The sequence below is a fragment of the Monodon monoceros genome, unplaced genomic scaffold, assembly GCF_005190385.1.
Source record: "Monodon monoceros isolate NGI ecotype Baffin Bay Population unplaced genomic scaffold, NGI_Narwhal_1 Super_Scaffold_5, whole genome shotgun sequence".
Taxonomy (NCBI): Eukaryota; Metazoa; Chordata; class Mammalia; order Artiodactyla; family Monodontidae; genus Monodon; species Monodon monoceros.
The window spans coordinates 96,055,920-96,077,013 of NW_021703782.1; the positions used below are offsets into that span (position 1 = coordinate 96,055,920).

The 21,094-nt window shown below is 44.5% G+C and overlaps 1 protein-coding gene across 2 annotated transcripts in view; it reads right to left on the reverse strand.

Moving 5' to 3' along the window:
- The window catches only part of ASTN2 (astrotactin 2), a 912,698-nt gene that overhangs the window by 344,693 nt on the left and 546,911 nt on the right, over window positions 1–21,094 (reverse strand). For both annotated transcript variants that reach the window (XM_029202991.1, XM_029202990.1), the window contains exon 11: window positions 14,447–14,597. In XM_029202991.1, the coding sequence (XP_029058824.1) occupies window positions 14,447–14,597 (151 nt within the window). The remainder of the gene's footprint in view (window positions 1–14,446; window positions 14,598–21,094) is intronic.

Sequence of the window (21,094 nt, forward strand, 5' to 3'; positions counted from 1 at the left end):
GTCCTCTTTCCTCTGTGAGTGGCACAGAGCAAAAGGGCATTTTGACAAGGTATGCCTGCTTCAGACCTGTGTACAAGGGGGCACTTGAGGAAAATGGCCTTGGACATGATCTGAGCACTTAGTATGGAGCCAGGTCCCATTTTAAGCCGTGAACATGCATTAACTCATCTCTTCCTCGGTGGTGGAAACTATTATCATGCACACTTAGATAGGGAAAATGAGGCACAGTGAGGTTCGTTAACTTGTCCAAGGTCACATCGCCAGTAAGTGGGTGGCAGAGACAGAAAATCTAGCACCAGGTTCTGTTTCCTTAACCCTTTGGTTGTACTTCTTCATACAATGACCATGAAAGGTAGGTACTATTACATAACCCCTTTTTTGATACTGGGAGACTAAAACAAAGAGGTTTAAGGCAACCTGTCCCAATACTACACGGTAAGTGGCAGAGTCAGGATTTAAACCCACACGGCTTGACTCCAACGAATCCCCTCTTATCCACCCCTATGCCTCGTCAAGAGCAAGACATCCCAGGGCCACAGCCAGGTCCTTGATAGGACAGGCTGGAAATGCGGACTTTTCAGTACCTGCTGGGTTTCACTGGCTGGTTTCCCTTCCCCATCCTTTGTAACTAAAAACTCAATTTGCGGCTAAAGGCTGTGTCCTCACACTGCACCTCCTCATTGATCACCCGGACTCTGCGTGAAGAATGATTTTATAAGCTAGCTGGCTTTGAAACGCAGGGGGTAGCAGCCATTGAACATATGCTTCTGTGGGTATATATTTATTCAGCGTATGTTGAGTGTAATTTTGGGCAGTTTGCATATTTTATTTTTTTTGTGTGTTGCAGAGAGCAAAAAGAGAAAGGAGGAAAAATATCCACCCCAGAATGGAGACAGATGTCATATATGTTGGACCCTGAGGTTCCCTAATCCAACGTTTCGGGAATGGAGGTGGGCCGATGGGAATTTACAAGCGCTGAGAACTAAGCGTCAGCTCTGATGCTCTCACATCCCTGCCACCCACAGCAGGGCACTAAGCATCCAGTCCCACGGCAGCATCCTTCAAGACTTTAATTTCACAAGCTCCCCAGTGGTCTGTCTGACTCTGTCCTCTAGCTACTGTTTACTGAGTGCTAAATATCACCCAGACTCTGGGCTAAGCACACACCATTCCCATCCCACTGAACTATCCCCTCATCCCACGTTGTAGTGCAGAGCTGTGCAGGTGAGCACACTGACATTTCGTTGTCCAATGTCATCAACTACGGCAACACGGATCTGTGCTCCAGGAAGACCATCTGCCCACCAGCGCTCTCAACTTTTCCATCAAGGTTACCAGAGCCCCTCAGATTCAGGTTCTGATCCCAATGCCGCCCATTCCCATCTGAGGGACACTGGGTACACCACCTCTTTTCCTGAGCTGGCTTCCACACTCTTAGCATGGGGATGGTGCTAGCATTTGGCTGGGGTGCTGTGAGGATTCCAAGATCTAAAGTTACACTTACAAGCAGCTTAAGAGACATTTGTTCTTTTTCTCTCTCTAACCCCATCCCCTGCCTAAAATCTTTTCCTCTCACACAGGATGAACCCAGGATGTAACATTTTAAAGTATGCCCTAGGAAAAGCCTGCAAGGTTTTGGACCAGCTGGAAAAAAGAAAACTAATATGTTCATATGGGTGCCAAAGATTCAAAGGACAGGAAGCAACAGCCTAGGCCGGAGTCTACAGCAGAGGGAACCATTAGGAGGACGTTTATTGCGTGTTTGGGCCGTAAGGAAGCATCCACATGTGATTCATGATGGTAGGACCAGAGCATCAAGTTTTAGCCAGGTAAACAGACTGTGAGCTTTTTGCTGCCAAGACACAGTTCATTGCTGTAACTTTGCAGCCTAACGGAGTGTCCTACATATAGTAGGTACTTGGAGGTTACATTGTAAATGCAGCTAAAGTTTGAATAAAACTGTGAACCAGCTGATAGCCAATTCTGGCCTCAACCAAAGAAGAATATCAGTTTTACCTATAGCTTAATGAGACGTGTTGAATGCTAGGCCATCCACCACCAACAATCAAAAGAATAAAATAAATTGTTCTATGTATACATAGGTGTGAAAACTATAAAGAAAATATAAAGGGCCTGATTAGCATGAAGGTCTAGAGGGGAAGAGGAGCTAAAACGGGAAACAGAGGAACAGTGGGTGTGTTAGGGGAGGGCTTGTGGAATGCAGGCGATATTCTAATTCTTGACCTGGGTGATGGGTAGATGGGTATTACTTAATTACTACTGATGAAACGGCACGTAATGTTCTACCCATTTTTCCACGTCTATTATATTTCACAATAAAATTGCTAAATTATATTATGCAAAATTTTCTGTTATGCAAAAATTTCTATCATGCTAAAATTTCTATCATGTCGAAAAGCTACTAAAAGGCAATATTGAAATGTTAATGGTGATTATTGGAGGTGGTATAACTACGGGTGATATTTTTCTTCATTTTCCTCCCTCTGTATTCTAAACATTCTTAATATGTGCATACAGTAATTTAATAATTGAAACAAATAAGTTTTTTATTGAGATGCCTCATTATCTAAACGAGGCAACAACAGAATCATGGAGGTTGGTTACAACACTCCTGCCTGAAATTCCACCCTGTGGAGGACCCCATCTTCTCCCTAAGGTTTACTGTGTACGAAAGAACAACTCTCCAAGGGAGGGTGGGGAAGGGTACAAGTCCCAGTGGCTGTTGCATAGGCTGATCTTTGGGTTGTTTCCTCTAGGGACGCAAGCACAGCTTTGATTTACAGACCGTTGCAGGGAAGGAAAGAGCCCCAGAGTGAATCAAGTTAAAGTCTCTGAGTTTGTAGAAAGCATAAGGGGTTTAGCTAAGAACGCACAGTAAGTAGAGCCACATTGAGACAGAGGATCATGTTACAACCTAGGTCTATACCATCCCCAGGACAGTGGGCTCCTGAAATCACCTTTCCTTTCAACGATGTTGAAAAAAAATTCTTCACTCAGTGGAAGCCAGAAGAGGATCCCAGGTCCCTAGCTCACCAAGCTCCTCTCTATCCAATTGGTACTGGCCCTGGCAAGTGAGGTTACATAACTGTGTCTGGCTGGTACCCAGCTATCCAAACTGGGCTCAGTCAACAACATTATAAGGCACAAGGGCCATTCCTAGTTTATGGACAGACAAGATAACAAAGGCTCAGATACATTCGGAAATTTGCCCAAAGTCACCCAACTTCCCAGTGAGAGGGATGTGATTTGAACCCAAGTCTGTATCACAGCCAAGTCTGCTCCTTCCTCTGGACTGGAATTCTGATTAACTAGCCCACTTCCCAAGAAACATATATAACTCTATCCGGGTGCTATTTTCTCAGTGAGTAGAAAGGCTAATGATTGTTTTATGAAACATTCTCACTGTTTGCTCCCTCAAGACTAAAAGGTTTCAAGATCGTGGCTGGTGGCAGGAGTCCAGTTATTCTTTTTCCTGTGCTCCAAACAGTTTGCCATCCCCGGACAACTTTTATGGTCTCCAAGAGTATCTGGGCTGGTGGGGGAAGACTTATGAAGGCAGGGTTCAGGAAGAAGCTGCAGAATACAGGAAAACAAAGATAACTTTTCAAATTAACAACAATAATGATGATGACATCATTTCTCATCCACTTATCCCAAGACCCATGATACAAGATAAAAGAATGATGATAAAACAAGGATACTACATGTGTGGAAGAGAGAGGGTCCTAGATTGGAATTCAGGACACCTGGGTTCAAGACAAGCATTGATCTTATGTTTTCTGGCCTCAGTTTGCTCTTTTTTTTTTTTTTTTTTTTTTTTTTTACTGTGGTACGCGGGCCTCTCACTGTTGTGGCCTCTCCCGTTGTGGAGCACAGGCTCCGGATGCGCAGGCTCAGCGGCCATGGCTCACGGGCCCAGCTGCTCCGCGGCATGTGGGATCTTCCCGGACCGGGGCACGAACCTGTGTCCCCTGCATCGGCAGGCGGACTCTCAACCACTGCGCCACCAGGGAAGCCTGCTCATATTAATTTTTGACATAAGGAAAAGGGTTTACGTATGGTTAAGATCAAGTTAGGGAGCCAGTTTAAAAAGAAGAAAGGGAAATGCTCTTTGAAAAGCATATGTAAATACATGCAGTTCTGACATATAAAGTTACCCCAAAAGGACACGACTGTATACTTTTTACGCTTCCATTTAAAAACTTACACGTATAAATTCTTATTTATTTTTGCATATGCATGGGGGAAAATGTATAGGAAGATATATATATAGCCCAAAGTGTGGCACAGTTATCTCTAAAGTAAGTGATAAAGAGGACCTTGTTTTGTTTTTTTTTTCTTTATACATTTCATCAGTGTTTGAATTGGTTTTATTTGATTTTACAATGAGCATGAGTTACTTAAAAGAAAACTAAAAAAAAATAAAAAGAAGATTGAAAACTGGATGGGGTAAAATACCTTATAAATGCCAAAATTCTATTACTATAATTAAGACAAACACAATTATTAAAGGTTTCCATTTCAGAGCTAAGAAAAAGCTGTCTAATTATCAGCATTCCAACAGCTATGGAATCCTTCCTCACAAGCACTCAGCACGGCCACTAAGAACTTTGCAGTCACTGCCTCTGAGCCCCCTCATGTCCTCAACGAGATGACAGCCCTGCTGCCTCACTTACTCTTGTCTGCACCATTCCTCTGCTTTGGGACTCTCTTCCACATGCATTTTTGCACAATTCACCAGGCTCTACTTCCTAACGTATTACTTTTATTCTATCACTCCCTTCGTCAAGGGCCCATTTGGCCCAACACCCTTGAGTTGGATACAGAACAAAACCAAACCAAACACCCTTGAGTTGGATACAGCACCCAAAACAGGAAAAGGTTAGAAAACCAGAGACAGCTCCTCCTTTTTATTTTAATCCATCCCATACCTTCACCAAAATCATGGAGCAAGAATGCAATTTGAAACCGTCCTTACAGACTTCTAGAAAAAAATAAAACACAGAAGGAGCCTTCTGCCCAAAGATGCTCAGAGCACATTGTTTATAATAAAGTTGGAACACTGAAAATGTCCAACAATAAGACAAAAATAAATGATGGAATATTCCTGTCCACAGAAATCAGGCAACCACTACAAATGATGTTTATGAAGAATCTGCCTCGGTTAAGGATGAGAGTTCTGGCATCAGGATGCGTGGCTGAAATCCTCTGCTCTAGAATTTAAGAGCTGTGTGAACCTGAGTTATTTATGTTCTCCCTGCCTCAGTTTTCCCACCTATAAGGAAAGGGACAAGAAGGAGACCATGTCAGGGGCTCTGGACATAGCGAGCACTCAGACAATTTGAGCTCTCGTCATCACTGCCACCACCACCCTCATCATCCCTACGTGAGACATCAGATAATAATAATAACAGTGATGATGCTTCATGCCTACTCAGAGCCAGGTGCTGGCCCACTGTGTATACATTATCTCAGTGAGCCTTAATAGCAGCTTTGCCAGGTATTATTATCCCATTTTACTCAACAGGAACCCAAGACTCAGAGGCCTTAAGTAATCTGTCCCAAGGTCACACGGCTAGTGAGTGACAGAGCAAGTTTTGGGCCCAGGTTTCTCTGATGCCAGAAACTGTGACCTCCTGAAGGCAGAGGTGATGGTAGGAGGAAATACATTCTCTCTCGTGGTACCTTCCTAAGGTGAAAAGGTGTTTGATGCAGGTGCATGAAACACAATTAAAATGTCAATGATGACTCCAGAGATGCTTACAAAAGGGAAGCAAAGGGATGGAGATGCCCACCCCCCCCCAACCATCCCTCTCTCTGTGTTTGTTTTCCCCACCAGCCAATGAGTTAAGCCCTGGCCTCCACCCCATGCTGCCTGTCCCTGCCCTCAGATCTTTCCAATGCTAGAATCACTGCCCTCTGGGAACATATGTCATGAGATTTCAGGGCCCTTAGCAAATCCTCGGGCCCTCCCCAGGCTGGTCCCAAGCTTCCTCTCTGGGTCCAGCATGCGGTCCACACAGATGGCCACCGCCTTCCTGAAGGGATTTATTCCAGCTTGCAGCCAACAGGTGGCAGAACCAGGACTGAAGCTTCTATCCCCTGCCTCCAATTTGGGGCTCTTTTCCTCCACACCATCCTTCTGGGAAGCAAAGGGTAAAACCCATCACTTTGGAAGGGCGGGGGCTGTTCCTTGACTTTAACAGATAATGACTTCCACGCAATAAAACTAGCTTACCAGAAATACCATCAGACCCAGCAAATCTGGGTCCCAAATAAATAAAATGAGGGGGAAAAAATAGAGACAGCTTCAAATGTCATGGGAGGAATAATGTTTAATGTCATAAAAGGGTGCACAGGCTTTAAGAGAATGCCACACATTATAATCTTGGAAACCCCAAACTGCATCCCCCTCATCCCCATACGCAGAAGGGAGGAGGGCTTTATTTGAAGTTCACAAAGAAAAGATGCAAAGGCACAGCTCCCAACTGAAAGAGAACACCCTTCCTTTTCACCTCCCAAAGTCTGAGCCTTGTGTACAGGCACTGGGTCAAGAGGCATGGCTCCAATTTCCTTCTTTGGAAACTTCCTTCACTGCCTCTCCCTTTTTCCAATACTCACTCCCTTTTTCTTCCTCCAGATCTCCTGGATACATACGAGGAAGAAGGAACCCTGGACATTGATGGAGCGTGGGGAGAAGGAAGTGTCCCCTCCTTGTATGCTCCCTGACATGGGGACATTTGCTTTATCCTTGAGGAGCTGTCCTCAGCCTCTGGAAACTGCATTTGATGAGGTAAGAGAGTAGCTCTGGATTTAGATAGACCTGGGTTTGAATTTATGCTCTGGTCAAATTTCTCATGCTTTCCGAATCCCTTTTTCCACGGACAAGACAGGAGTAGTAATCATGCCCAGCTCATCGGGCAGCTATGAGGATGCACTGTGATGACGCATTTTAAGCACTTATCCCAGGGCCTGGTCTGTAATCAGCACTCAAACACTCTCTAGATGCATCTCCATCAGTGAGACTATCATTGACATATTTGATAGCAATGATTTCTTTATTAATTAATGCCATCGGTACTAGTATTACTGATAAAGGTGCATACAGAAAATTCTCTGTCTGGATAAAGAAGATGTGGTATATATATACAACAGAATATTACTCAGCCATAAAAAGGAACAAAATTGGGTCATTTGTAGAGATGTGGATGGACCTAGAGACTGTCATACAGAGTGAAGTAAGTCAGAAAGAGAAAAACAAATATCATATATTAATAAATATATGTGGAATCTAGAAAAATGTTACAGATGAACCAGTTTGCAAGGGAGAAATAGAGACACAGATGTAGAGAACAAACGTATGGACACAAAGGGGGGAAAGCGGTGGGAGACGGTGGTGGTGGGATGAATTGGGAGAGTGGGATTGACATGTATACACTAATATGTATAAAACAGATAACTAATAAAACTGATTTAAAAAAAGGCAAGTGTCTCCTTGAAGCCATTAAAGAAGAGGTTCTTTACACGCACCACACCATATACGCATATGGTACTTTCTGGGCAGTGTATATTGTTGAGACAAACAATAATAAAATGATTTGTCAAACAAAAAAAAGAAAAGAAAATTATCTGTCTATGGACCTGTTTGAGCAGAAGGCACTTTGATGAGGATACCATATAAAAGATGCTTCAGGGCTTCCCTGGTGGCGCAGTGGTTGAGAGTCCGTCTGCCGATGCAGGGGACGCGGGTTCGTGCCCCGGTCCGGGAAGATCCCACATTGCCGCGGAGTGTCTGGGCCCGTGAGCCATGGCCGCTGGGCCTGCGCGTCCAGAGCTTGTGCTCCGCAGCGGGAGAGGCCACAACAGTGAGAGGCCCACGTACCGCAAAAAAAATGCTTCACCCTTTAAATCCTGCTTCCCAGACCAAGTATCTCTGAAAGAGTCTGCATAAAGATGCTTTGCCTCTTGACTGCATGTTTATGAAGATGTTTAATAAGAAAAATGTGACAAGCGTCATTCCTCCTATTTTGGACCCTGGCAAAACCTATCCTGCTTGTACCATGAATCCATCACACCCCCTTGTCGCTGACCTGCAGGGATGGAGAGTCCATTTCTGGGGAGGAAGACCCACTTGGCAGGGCCCAGACCCCACCAAGGCTCAGCCCTGCTCTGCCCGTACAGAAGGGCAGGAAGCTAGGCACACTGGGGTGGGCTTCCCAGTCAGCAGGGTCTGGGCTGTGTTTCAAAGTGATTTCTCACTCTTCTGATTCCCATCACTTGTGCTCCCCGCTCTTCTTGAGTTTTGTTTCCTTTCATTACAGTCCAGTTGAGTCACTGAAACGGGAAAACATGAGGAATGGAAAGAAGCAGCCTCCCTCTCCCTAACTGAACCAGATGTCAGTCTTTGCTTCCCTGAGTGGTGCCAAAGAGGGGCCTGACCTATACTAAATGAAAATTTGTAACTTTACTCATCTTGGCTTTTTAAAAGGCAGCATTTTTTTTGTTGCCTCTCAGCATTTCAAGGGCAATCAGGGGTCTTCTGGTCCTTCCTAATACCTGGGAGGCCAGATGGCTTTCTAGGTCAAAGTGGAGGAAAAAAAAAAAAAAAAGAGGGAGAAGAGGAAGTGGGAACGTGGTTGGGTGACTTGCAAGGGGTGGGGTAGAGTGGGATTGGTCTGGAATTCAGAGGCAGGGCTGGAAACTGACATTAGACACACCTCCTAAAAGACACCATCACTCTATAGGGTCCAGCAAGTGTATAAATCTCTGTACCTCTTTCAGTCCTAAATTTCTATGAAGGCTCCTAGCACAGTCCTTTTTTCCCACACTCCTTTGTGCTCTTCCCCATACTCCCGTTCCCAACCAGACAGTGTCATTTTTTCTCATGTGTAAAGTGGAGATAATCATAAAACCTAGCTCATAGTATGACTGTGAGAATTAAATTGGTTAAAATAAGCAAATCACTTAGAATCATGTCTGGCACGCAGTCACTGTGAGGATGGTTGCTCTTATAGTACTAGTTTTTCTCTTTTGTAAAGTGGATACAATAATACCCATCTAGGGGGGGTGGTTATAAGCACTGAACTGCCATGAACATAAGTGAAACGGCACACAGTAGGTGATCAATGAGTGTTGGTTCTCTCCCACATCCCCTCCCTTCCCTCTGGTGCTCATATCAGCCCTGATGGATATTCTTGTGCAGAGATACAAAGTGACCTGTTCACGTGAAGGTCACGCTGCAGCGTGAAGGTCACGCTGCAGCCCTGCCGAAGTCCACCTTGCCTTCTGAACTAGCTTATAAAACAAGGCAGGGCTGTTGTTCTTGTATCCTCTGTTACATTCACAGTGCTGGATACAGTGTTGCCAAGTCAATATTTGGACTGCTACAGTGGCAACGATGATGCTAAAAGACCATGACCTAGGAAGGTACAACTGCATGGAAGGAGTTTTGTGATCAAATCTTGATTCTATTACTGCTTCCCTACATGAACTTGAGCGACTCCCGCATCTTTCTAGCCCTTTGTTTTCCTGTCTGTATGGTGGGAGAGGTGCTGGCTTGGTTAGAAGATCTCCAGGGTCCCTTCCTGGTCTGTGAGTCCAAGCTGTAGGAAAATAGGTAGATTAAAGATGGCTACTCCTCTCATGGACAAGTGAAGTCCAGTTCATTTCCCTTGAATCTGAGCTGAAATCAATGACCTGTTTGACCAATAGATTGTGGTAGAAATGATGTCCTGGAACTTCTGAGGCTAGGTGCTAAGAAGACGTACAGCCTCTGCCTAGGCTCTTGGAGCACTTGATCTTGGGATATTTCCTTTGCAAATCCAGCCTCCATGGCATGAGAAGCCCAAGCCAAATGGAGACACCATGGGCAAATGCTCTAGAGATGGACCCAGCTGAGGTCTAACAGAGCCAGGATCAACTGTAAGCCACACCAGCCCCAGAACAGGCATGTAAGTGAAGGGGTCCTCTGGAAAGCAAATCCTCCAGCTACAGATACACTACCTGCCATGGACCAGAGACAAATCACCCAGGTGAGCCCTTTGCATATTCCTGACCCACAACACTGTGAGCAAAACAAACTAGTTGTTTTAAGCCAGAGGTTTTTGTTTTTGTTTTTTTTTTAACTCATTCTTTTCTTAATGTAATTAATTTTTCAAATTACTAACATTCTCTAAAAATCAGGTATGATCTTCATACAGCCATATTTTTAAAAAATGAGAACTATAAACTGTGTTCTAGATAACCACTGTTCAATAGAACTTCTCTTTTTAATTTTTATGTTATATCAGAGTATATTTGATTTACAGTGTGTGATTTTCAGGTGTACAGCAAAGTGATATCCATATATATGACATATATATGACATATATATGATATATATGTCATATATACGAGATATACATATGACATTTTTTTCCAGATTTTTTTCCCATTTAGTTTATTACTGAATATTGAGTAGAGTTTCCTGTGTTATACAGTAGATCCTTGTTGATCATCTATTTTACATATAGTGGTGTGTATATGTTAATCCCAAACTCTTAATTTATCCCACCCCTGCCCCACCTTTCCCCTCTGGTAACCATAAATTTGTTTTCTAAGTCTGTGAGTCTGTTTCTGTTTTGTAAATAAGTTCATTTGTATCATTTCTTTAGATTCCACATATAAATAATACCATATGATATTTGTCTTCCTCTGTCTGACCTACTTCACTCAGCATGATAATTTCTAGGTCCATCCCTGTTGTCGCAAATCAGGTTTATTACACAATAACAGAAAACTGGAACACTGACGGTGAGCTGTGAATTGACATTTCTAAAGGGGCTAAGGAGGATACGTTTTGATCACCAGATTGTCTGGGGTTGAGTCCAATAAAAGTTTCCTTCTGGGGCTGGGAAAACCAGGATAACACAAGGGAACAGCGGCAGTGAAATGCTTCAGGGGGCAGCAGCTACTCAGAGACGGTGGGCACATCCTCCACAGGGTATCATCATGATTAAGTGCTTACGGTTTTCTTTGGTTTTGCCCTCTATCTTGATTAGAATTTTGCAGTGTTTATACGGCCACACAGAATAAATGGAACCATAGCTGACTTTTCAAGCTGTGCGTTGCTGACATCATTATGTTTGTCACATTTAGACCACTTCTAGCAGATAACTTTTTTTTTTACTCTTTAGCACATTGAAGGCGAACACAAGACTCCCTCCCTCCCTCTTTTGATGCTTCATTCACTTTTACTTTCTCTATCCCTGGTCAAGAGGTGAGGGTCTCCCTGGAAATAATTAAAAATCAAAATAACAGGATAATTTTTTATTTATTATCTCCAGGATCAACCTCCCTTCCCATATTATTGCTCACCTGCATTAGTGTCCTACTGCTCTTGTAACAAATTACCATGAACTTGGCAGTTTAAGAAACACAAATTTATCTTGCAGTGCTACAGGTTAGAAGTAGAAAAAAAGCCTGGTACGCTAAATTCAAGGTCTCAACAAGGCTACATTCCTTTTCTAGAGGCTCTAGTTGGGGGGGAGGGAATCCATTTCCTTGCCTCATCCAACTTTTATAGACTGTCCTTAACTTATAACCCCCTTCCTCCGTCTTCAAAGCCAGCAATGCGGCATCGCTCTGAATTCCTCTGCTACCTCCCTCTTCCATATTTAAGGACTTTGGTTGCGTTGGGCTCATCCTGATAACTCAAGATAATCTTTCTCTTCAAAATTCAGCTTATTAGCATCTAAATCCATATGTGAATTGAATTCTCCTTTGTCATGGAAAGTAACATATTCACAGGTTCTAGGCAGTAGAATGTGGACATCCTTGGGGGTCCATTATTCTGCCTACCACACATCCTATGACCCTCCCCAATTTGGGCAGCTGCATGCCTGAGGACCCATTATACCAGGAGCAGGTTAGCACAGCAGAATCAGAGCACCAAGCAAGAGAAGGAAATTTTTTTTTTTTTTAAATTTTGGGTTTCAGAAGTTGAGGTCTAATTAGAAGGAATAATGATAATAGTAATAATAGGGAGAATCTGTGATCTGTTAGAGAAGTGGCTTCCCTCCCGCCCATAAAGACTACTTGATCTGGGGGGAAGAGAGCAATGTTGGAAGTCAAGCAAGATGACCTTGTTAAAGAGACCCTGTCTCTATTCCCACCAGGCTAATGACACGGGTGGTTGGAAAGGACGAGGGCTGTAGAAAATCAGGTGGGTTTGAAGGATCTGAAGGCAAAGGGGGGTCTGTGTCTCACCTGCCGGATAGTGTCCAGTGGATGGTAAATGTGGTCGAGTGCTCTGCCATGAAAGCTTCCATCTACAAATGCCTTCATGGTCTGTCTGGATTAAGAGGGCTTCGGCCAGCTCCCCTCAGACCCTCATGTCCTGAGGGTTGTGTAGAAGAGCTGCTGGACATTCCTCATTTCCTCAATAGGGTGGGTAAGCTATCTAATGGTTAAAACCAGATGGCCTCAAATGACGAGTGGTGGGGATGAAGAGAACCAGCAGCAGATGCCAGGATGGACCATGCACCTATAAATCAGGTAGAACAGGGAGGTCCTGGCTTATGCCAAAAAGGAAAGAGAGTGATGGACAAGGGCCAGATGAGACAGCAGGTACTAGAGTTGACAGGTGATGGTCCAGCATCAAGCATCCCCTCACTCCCATGCCTTACAAGTACCTCAGTCCCCTTGAACTTAGACATTCAGGAAGTGGTAGGAGGCAGCACACCTAAACTGACTAGAATTATGTTTCCACTGACAATGGATGGAGCAGAAAATAAATAAAATTCAGTTGTAGAAGCACTATAGGAAATTAAATACACGGTGCTCTTGAATTTTTGTGGCCCCAAATATCATATCATATCCCCTATATAAATACATCAGTAGCTGTGGCTTTCATCGTATCACACACAAATGGCACTGGGTAAATCTCAAACAATTTCCAGTTACATTCTTTGGTTTTTCAGAAAACCTGTGAGTTCAAGAGCTACTGCTCTCTTTGAAAGATTAAGAAACTGAGGCTAATGAGGTCAACACAGATTTTAAAGCTCGCCAATGACCAAGTCAGGGCGTAAGCCCACTTCACTCAGACCAGCCTTCTTTCCAAGGTTCTCTGCTGCTGTCTCTTCTCAGCTCCTCAGGAAAGCAGCCCAAAGTGGCTCTAACACTGAGAGTATTGGAGACATGTTCTTGGGCCTCCATCCTGCCCCCTTGTGGTGAGACCTTGGAAAGTCACTCTGCTTCCCACATTGGTGGCAAGTATATTCGGGAACAACAACTAATTAGCTCCATTTGGCTCTAGTGGAGAATGAAGTAAAGTGATGGCGAGGTTGGAAAGGGGCCAGATCAAGAAGGCACTGAATACCCGGCTAAGGTGTTCAGCTTGTAGGACAATGTTTCCCAAGTGTGCTTCCAACACACTCCCATGTCTCACACATATACACACTCATTACATTGTTACAAATTCAGATTCCTGGGACAGAAACCCATCTATAGAATCAAAATTTCTAGTGTGGAACCTGGAATGTGCATTTTAAACAAGCACCCTTGGTCATTCCTATAAAACAAATCATCCAGTTAAGGACCCTCTTCTATAAGCAACAATGATCCTCACATATCTTCTTCTGTGTCCTTATCCCACATTTGATATTAAAGCTCCATGCAAACAAGGCCACCACCCCCCCTCCATGGCTTTGCCTTGGCCATCCCCACTCTTTTCCTAATGTACGTTGACCCCTCTTTTGAAGACAGTTAAGACACCAACTTCTCCAGGAAACCTTCTACAAACCTTAGGTCTCAGCTGAAACTTCTCTTCTGCACAGGTGACATGTTCCCCACTGAGTGCACAGAAATGAGGCAGGCCCTACCTCACTCTCAAATGGACTGTAAGCTTCGTGGAAGGCTAAACCCCAGTGTGAATACACTGGGGAGGGCTAAGGCCCTAACTCATTTCCACTCTGAGCACCTTTATACATGATCCTATCCAGAGGTTTTTCTGGAGATTTGTAAACAGAATTCCTTCAAAGGTGTTCATTGTTCTACCTGGGGATTGAGAGTGACCACACCCTCAGACCCTTAATCCAATTAAGAGCTTGCAGCGGACTGGTGGATCTTGTACTGGTGGGGCGGGGCAGGGCAGGGGCAAGGCCTGGGGTGTTGGTGAACCAGAGGCCAGGAGCTCTCAAGGACCTACCTATTGGGTACTAATGCTCTAATATCTCATTTCATTCCTCCAACACTTCCAGGAGGTAAGTTCAATTATCCCGCTTCACAGATGAGGAAACCAAGGCAGCCTGGTGTGTTGAAGGACACAGAGGTAGGTGCTATGAGCAGCATGATCTTCCTTGACCAGCTGCCCCTCACAGGGAGGGGCCTCCAGCATGTAGCCTTGGCACCTGGGCCAGCACCATGTTCACAGGCCAATGGCACTTACCACACATCCTGAGGAGTCCATCTGGCGGTCAGACACACACTTGAAGTTTCGAGTACAGCCCCCATTGTTCCGAGAGCAGTCACGGACGGGCCCAAAGGAGGACAGCAGGTCATTGATGGTTTCAAAGTATGTGGACAGCATGGCTTCTTCCCTTGGAGAGAAAGGAGATGGTTAAATTCCAGAGACATCTGTATCATTGGGTTAAAAATAATTTTAATGTGCATTTATTACTTTTGAGCTCATCACTTATTATACTTACAACGAAGAAAATGGAATACATATTTAAAAAAATAAGAAGTAAAGATAAACAAAAAGAAACAAATTCGATAGATATATCATCATATGACATGACGGTTGTCTAGGTTTTTGTTGTTGTATTTTTTTGGCTGCACCTCACGGCTTGTGGGATCTTAGTTCCTTGACCAGGGACCGAACCCCAGCCCCAGCAGTGAAAGTGCCGAGTCCTAACAACTGGACCGCCGTGGAATTTCCGATGGTTGTCTAGTTTTGATAAAGAGGAATATATTTGGAACTTGGTACCCTTTATTTCATTAATCCTCATAATTTTGGAAAGTAGGCATGAGATTTCCATTTTACCAATAAGTGAACTGTGGCTCAGAAAGGTGAAGTATCATTTACAAAGCCAAGACATGGAAGCAACCTAAGTGTCCATCAACAGAGGAAAGAAGTGGTACATGTATACAATGGAATATTACTCAGCCACGAAAAGGAATGAAATAGTGCCATTTGCAGCAACACGGATGGACCTAGAGATGATCACACTAAGTGAAGCAAGTCAGACAGAGAAAGACAAATACCATGTGATATCCCTTACAAGTGGAATCTAAAAAAAATACAAATGAACTTATTCACAAAACAGAAACAGACTCACAGACATGGAAAACAAACTTACGGTTACCAAAGGGGAAAGGGAGGGAGGGATAAATTAGCAGAATGGGATTAACAGATACACACCACTATATATAAAATAGATTAACAACAAGGATTTACTGTAGAGCACAGGAAACTATGTTCAATAACTTGTAATAACCTACAATGGACAAGAATCCGAAAAAAAATGTCTATAATTGAATCACTTTGTTGTACACCTGAAACTAACACAATATTGTAAATCAACTATACTTCATTAAAAAAAAAAAAAAAAAAAAGAAAGGTGAAGTGTTTTGTTGAAGGTCACCAAGCCTGTACTGTGGCAGAACTAAAGTCCATGCCAAGCTCCATTTGGGTCCAAAGAGAAAGTTCTTCCCACTACACAACTCTTAACTTGCATTATACATGTTTTTACAGAGTCCAGACCTCCCCATAACAACTCTGCAACTCTGCAAAATTCCTATTATTCCAACGTTGTGCATGTAAATTGAAGCTATGGGAGGTATGGGGCTTACCCCAAATTATCACACAGCCTGTAACAGCAGAGCCCAGATACAAACACAGAACTGTCTGACCCTCGTACCCTAGAACTTTATTTTTCAGACTGTTGCATACAAATCACACCATCAATAATGGTAGCATCAGCTGTTGTAAAGGTGATAAGATTCTAGGCAAATGCATGACTCCTCCCAAATGAGGTTCAGAAGAGACAAGACTAGACTAGCTACCACAATCCATGGATCTGCCAAAATTCTATTACATGAGAGATTCACATGGAAGATTCTGGAAAAAGGGCCCCAAATAAGGAATATCGTAGCACTGGATTATTTATGATGCCTACACTTGCAGGAGATATTATTAAAGGGACACTACAGGCAGTAAAAAGAGGCACTATATTCTTCCATGTTGTATGCCTCATGGAATCTGGAATTTTGAAAGAAGGGAGACGCTGGTACATGTACATGTCGTAAGAGGAGGCCAGTGAGCACTATTGCTGATGTCTCTGGACCATCCATCATCCCTTCCCCCATCCTTTCTCTCCTCAGGCTTGGAGCTCCAGGTTTCAGTCTCCTAGCTTATTCCCTGACTCCAGCCTTATCCCCTTCTAGCCCATCTTTCATACTGACTGCCAGTGAACTTAGTAAGTCCCCGCTCTAATTAGATACCCCATGGATCAATAGTTCTCCATTACTTACAGAAGAAAATCTAAATTGGTTTCATTGGCATTCAAGGTCCTTCATAATCTGGTTCCTGCCTACCCGCCTGGCTACATTTTACCTGTCCTCAGAGTCTCCATTTGATACCCCCAGGTCTCTTCTCATTCCCTAAACACACAAACTTAGGTCAGGTTCACTGCAAACAGACTCTGAAACAGAGCATTGCATATACGAGGTTTATCAAGGAGCCCTCTTGGGATATCCTTGTAGGAAGTAAGCAAGGCAGGACTGGGCAGGGGAGAGGCTGTCCTGCCATGTGGCTGATGCCATGTAGATCTGAAGCCTCAGCTGGTCCTGAGGGGAGCTGTGGAGCTTGGATGGCCCTTTAGGGACACCCTGAATGGAGGCAAGGGATCCAGGCCTCTGCAACACCACGTCAGCCAGTCATTGGTATGGCTGCCATCTGGAAGGGGGTATCCTTGGGAGAGGCAGTTCCTTGTGGCTGAAGGCAGTGCCCAATGAGGGACAGAGCTGTGAGCCTCAGCCACATTCTGGAGGATGGGTGGGTCAGCCCTGAAGAGGGGATCTGAGGACAGTATGTACCTTTACCTTTCTGAATCCTTAACCATGCTTTACTGCCTGGGATGCTCATCTCCAAATTTTCTCCCCCGTGAAATCCTAAGAATCCTTAAAAATTATTCAAATTCAAGTTCATATTCAAATTCATTCATTTATTCATATATTACAAATGTTTATTGAGTGTTTACTATGTGACCTCCTTTGTGAAACCTTCTCTACTTCCCCCAAGCAGAATTAATTCCTTTTCCCTTTGAGTCCATTGTTTAAATCTATTATCTTACTGATCTTCATCAACAACTCTATGGTTTCCCAAAGAGACTGTAAGCTTCTTGAGTGAAAGGCTCATGACTTAGTCATTCCACTTTAGCCCCCAGCACAAGGCCTGGTAAGAACTTGTGTTAAGTAAATGTTTTTCAAGTGAAACAAAGAAAACACCAGAAGGCATGGATGCCACTGCCACCAATCAAGAGTATCTCCAAAGAGGACACTCCCCTGCCTACCCCCAACTCTGGGTTCCCATCCCAAATCCTTCATGCTCAGGGCTGTTGTATAGGGACAAAAAAGAATATGTGAGGAAGAGAGCTGCAAGCTTACCCATCACTTCCTAACTTTATATAGACTGAGGTCAGGGTAACAGGTAGATGGAGGAAGAGAATCAACAGTCCCTGAACTGAAGCTCTTGGGAGATCCGCCACTTTTGAATCATGGAAAGGGTTGAGGGTCCTGGAAAGACATTAAGGCTATTAAAATATTAATACCCTAAGAAGAAGTGATAAGTGAGGGAAGGAGATAAAGACGGAGGGAGAGACAATCTGAGACAGTGTGAGAGCAAGAAAAGAGATAAACATATAGAGAATGTGCTAGAAAGAAAGAAGAGAAACTGAGAGGCAGAAACATCCTCATCCAGAACAAGGTGGATGGATGGATAGATGGAAGGATGGATGAATTGACATGTGGACAGGTACACAGAGAGAGAGACAGAGAGACAGAGAGTTAGAGAGACACACCCAGGAGTGTCATAGAGAGGAAGATTAAAAGAGAGGAAGACGGAGGCAAAGGGTGTAAAGAGAGAAAAAATGCAGAGCTAGATCAGGAGAAAGCAAGGGAGAAACAGGGGTAAGACCCAGAGATTAAAAAAGGAGAAAATACCAAGGTAAGGAGAACAAATGTGGAAGTGTACAGAGAAGGTGGAGAGGAGGGAGGGAGGGGAGGGGGGGAGAGAGGAAGGGGATGGGGGAAGGAGACAGACACAGAAAGACAGAGAATGAAAGTGAAGAGAAAGATACTGTATGAGTGGAAAGAGCAGAGACAGAACAACGGAGAGAAACAAAGGAAGAGGGGAGAAAAACAAGCAAAAATTTTCACCTTCCAGGGCAACCTGGCGACAGCTCAGGCTATACAAATAAGGAGGCTGTTAGCTTTTGAAAGCACTGATTCTGTATAAACATCAGTTATACTAGGGGAACATTATTTAAAACACAAAGCCCTGACACAGGGGCTGTTACTGAGTTGAGAGCAGTGACTGTGTCGGTCTGGGAAGTGACAGAGGGAGCTAAGGCAGACGCTGACATTTTCTTAACTCAGGACTCAATCCCTCATCCCAGCTGCTGAATGCGGGATTTGGGGTCTGTTGGAGCTCAGAGCTGCCCCAATAGCAGGGCGCAAAGGGATGGAGGGAACAGCCCTGGAGGTGGTGGTGGGCTGGGGTGATGAGGAGATCCCGGTGAGAGTCCTAGCTTTGCCAGAAATCACCATCATCACCAACATCATCTCCATCATCTATGACTTCCTGAGCACCTGCTACGGGAGAACTGTGCTAGGCTCCTTTCCCATGCTGTCTCCATAGCCTTAAGGTATACATTTTTACTCCCCCTGTACAGCTGGAGAAACGGGATACTGGGGAGAGACGGCACTTGTCCTGGGTCGCATGGATGTGAAGTGTTGAGGCCAGGGTCTGCATGCAAGTCTGCCTGACGTCAGGTCGTGAGCTTTCTCCACGCCACCGTTGAGCTTGTCCAACCTGCTCTGTGCCGTTGGGCAAGTCAGAGCTCTCCTAACTGTAAAGCTGGTAGACATCTATACCCATCCCTCTGTGTCTTAGGGGAGGAAGAACTGGAAGAACAGAGCCTGTGCCACCTTTGCACACTGCCCAGTGCCGCCTCCTGGCCTATGTACATGTCACAGTAGCCTCAATCCGAATTGGAATAAAAGAGGACAACACCAGTGTACTGGTTTCCTAGAGCTGCCGTGACAAGTACTATAAACCAGGTGACGTAAAACAACAGAAATGTATTCTCTCACAGTTCTGGAGGTTGGATGTCCAAAATCAAGGTGTCAGCAAGGCCATGCTTCCTCTACAGGCTCTAGGAGAGAATCATTCCTTGCCTGTTCACAGCTTCCTGTGGCTCCTGGCAACACCTGGCATTCCTTGGCACGTAGCTACTTCACTCTAATCTCTGCCTCCACTGTCGCATGGGCTTCTTCCTTCTTCCTTGTGTCTGTGTGTCTTTTCCTCTTCTCACAAGGACACCACCCACTGGATTTAATGCCCATCCTAATCTATTATGGCCTTATTTTAATTACATCTGCAAAGACCCTATCTTCAGATAAGGTCACGTTCTGAGGTTCTGGGTAGACACGAGTTTTGGGAGGATGCTACTCAACCCACTACTCACGGCTCAGAGACACGTCCTTAAGCTGAGCAGGACGGCAGGACAAAGCCGAGATTAACACCCTGCTCTTTGACTCTTAACGCCAGTGTTCCTCACGCCACACCTTCCAACTCCAGGTTCTGTGTGTTACACTGTGGTATTTACAAGGCCTGTAAAGTCTTAGAAAAAGGATCCCAGTAAAGCCATTTCTCCTTCATCTGAGAGGAGAAAAGACCAACATTAATTAAGTACCTAACACACCCCAGGCAGAACAGAGGTTGGCAAACTTTTCTATACAGAAATCCATAGTCAATATCTTAGGCTTTGCAAGCCATATGGTCTCTGTTCCAACTACTCAATTCTGCTTTTATAGAACACAAGCAGCCATAGAAAATAGGCGATGATGACATGCAAAATGCAGTGAATGAGCACGACTATGTTTCAATAAAATTGTATTTACAAAAAGACACAGCAGACTGGACTGCCATTTCCTGTGTTACATGGGGAAACCTGCAGGTCAGTGTTGGAGTTTAGATTTGAACTGAGGTATGTCCAACTCCAGAACCCACATTCTTTCTCCTACATCAGCGGTCCCCAACGTTTTTGGCGCCAGGGACAGGTTTTGTGGAAGATAATTTTTCCACAGACAGGGAGGTGGGGGGCGGGGGGAATGGTTCAGGTGATAATGCGACCGATGGGGAGTGGTGGGGGGCGATGGGAGCGATGGGAGCGATGGAGAGCGGTGGGGAGCGATGGGGAGCGAAGGGGAGCGATGGGGAGCGGTGGGGAGCGATGGGGAGCGGTGGGGAGCGATGGGGAACGGCAGATGAAGTTTCGCTCGCTTGCTCGCTAGCTCGCCTGCCCGCCTCTCACCTCCTGCTGTACGACCCGGTTTCTAACAGGCTGCGGACCCCCGTCTACAGACTCTTTCTTCTGAACCTCACTCTTCTCATCTGCAAAATGGGAACAGCATCTTTCTAGCTCCCAACCATCTAGGATTATTGTGAGGATGCAATGACAAGATGCATAGGATCATGTTTTACAAACTCAAAAACCCAATGCAAATACATTTATCATTCATTCATTCAACAAATATTTGAGCACCTACTGCATGCCCGGTACTGAACTGGTTATTATTACGTCTCTCCATTGGCCCCACTCTGCCTGTATTTCTGCATCTATTAAGTCCAGCCGCTGTCTAAGATGCTTCCAAGCATCTCTCCAGTTCTGACACTCTAATTCTTCTTTTTTTTTTTTTTTTGTTCTGATAATACTGGTTTCAGAACAGAGTCAGCCAGACCCTACCAGGCTGAGTGAGGCTGCCATCCCCTCACTGGCTGATTCCTTAAGTGTGAACGCATCACCTGGGT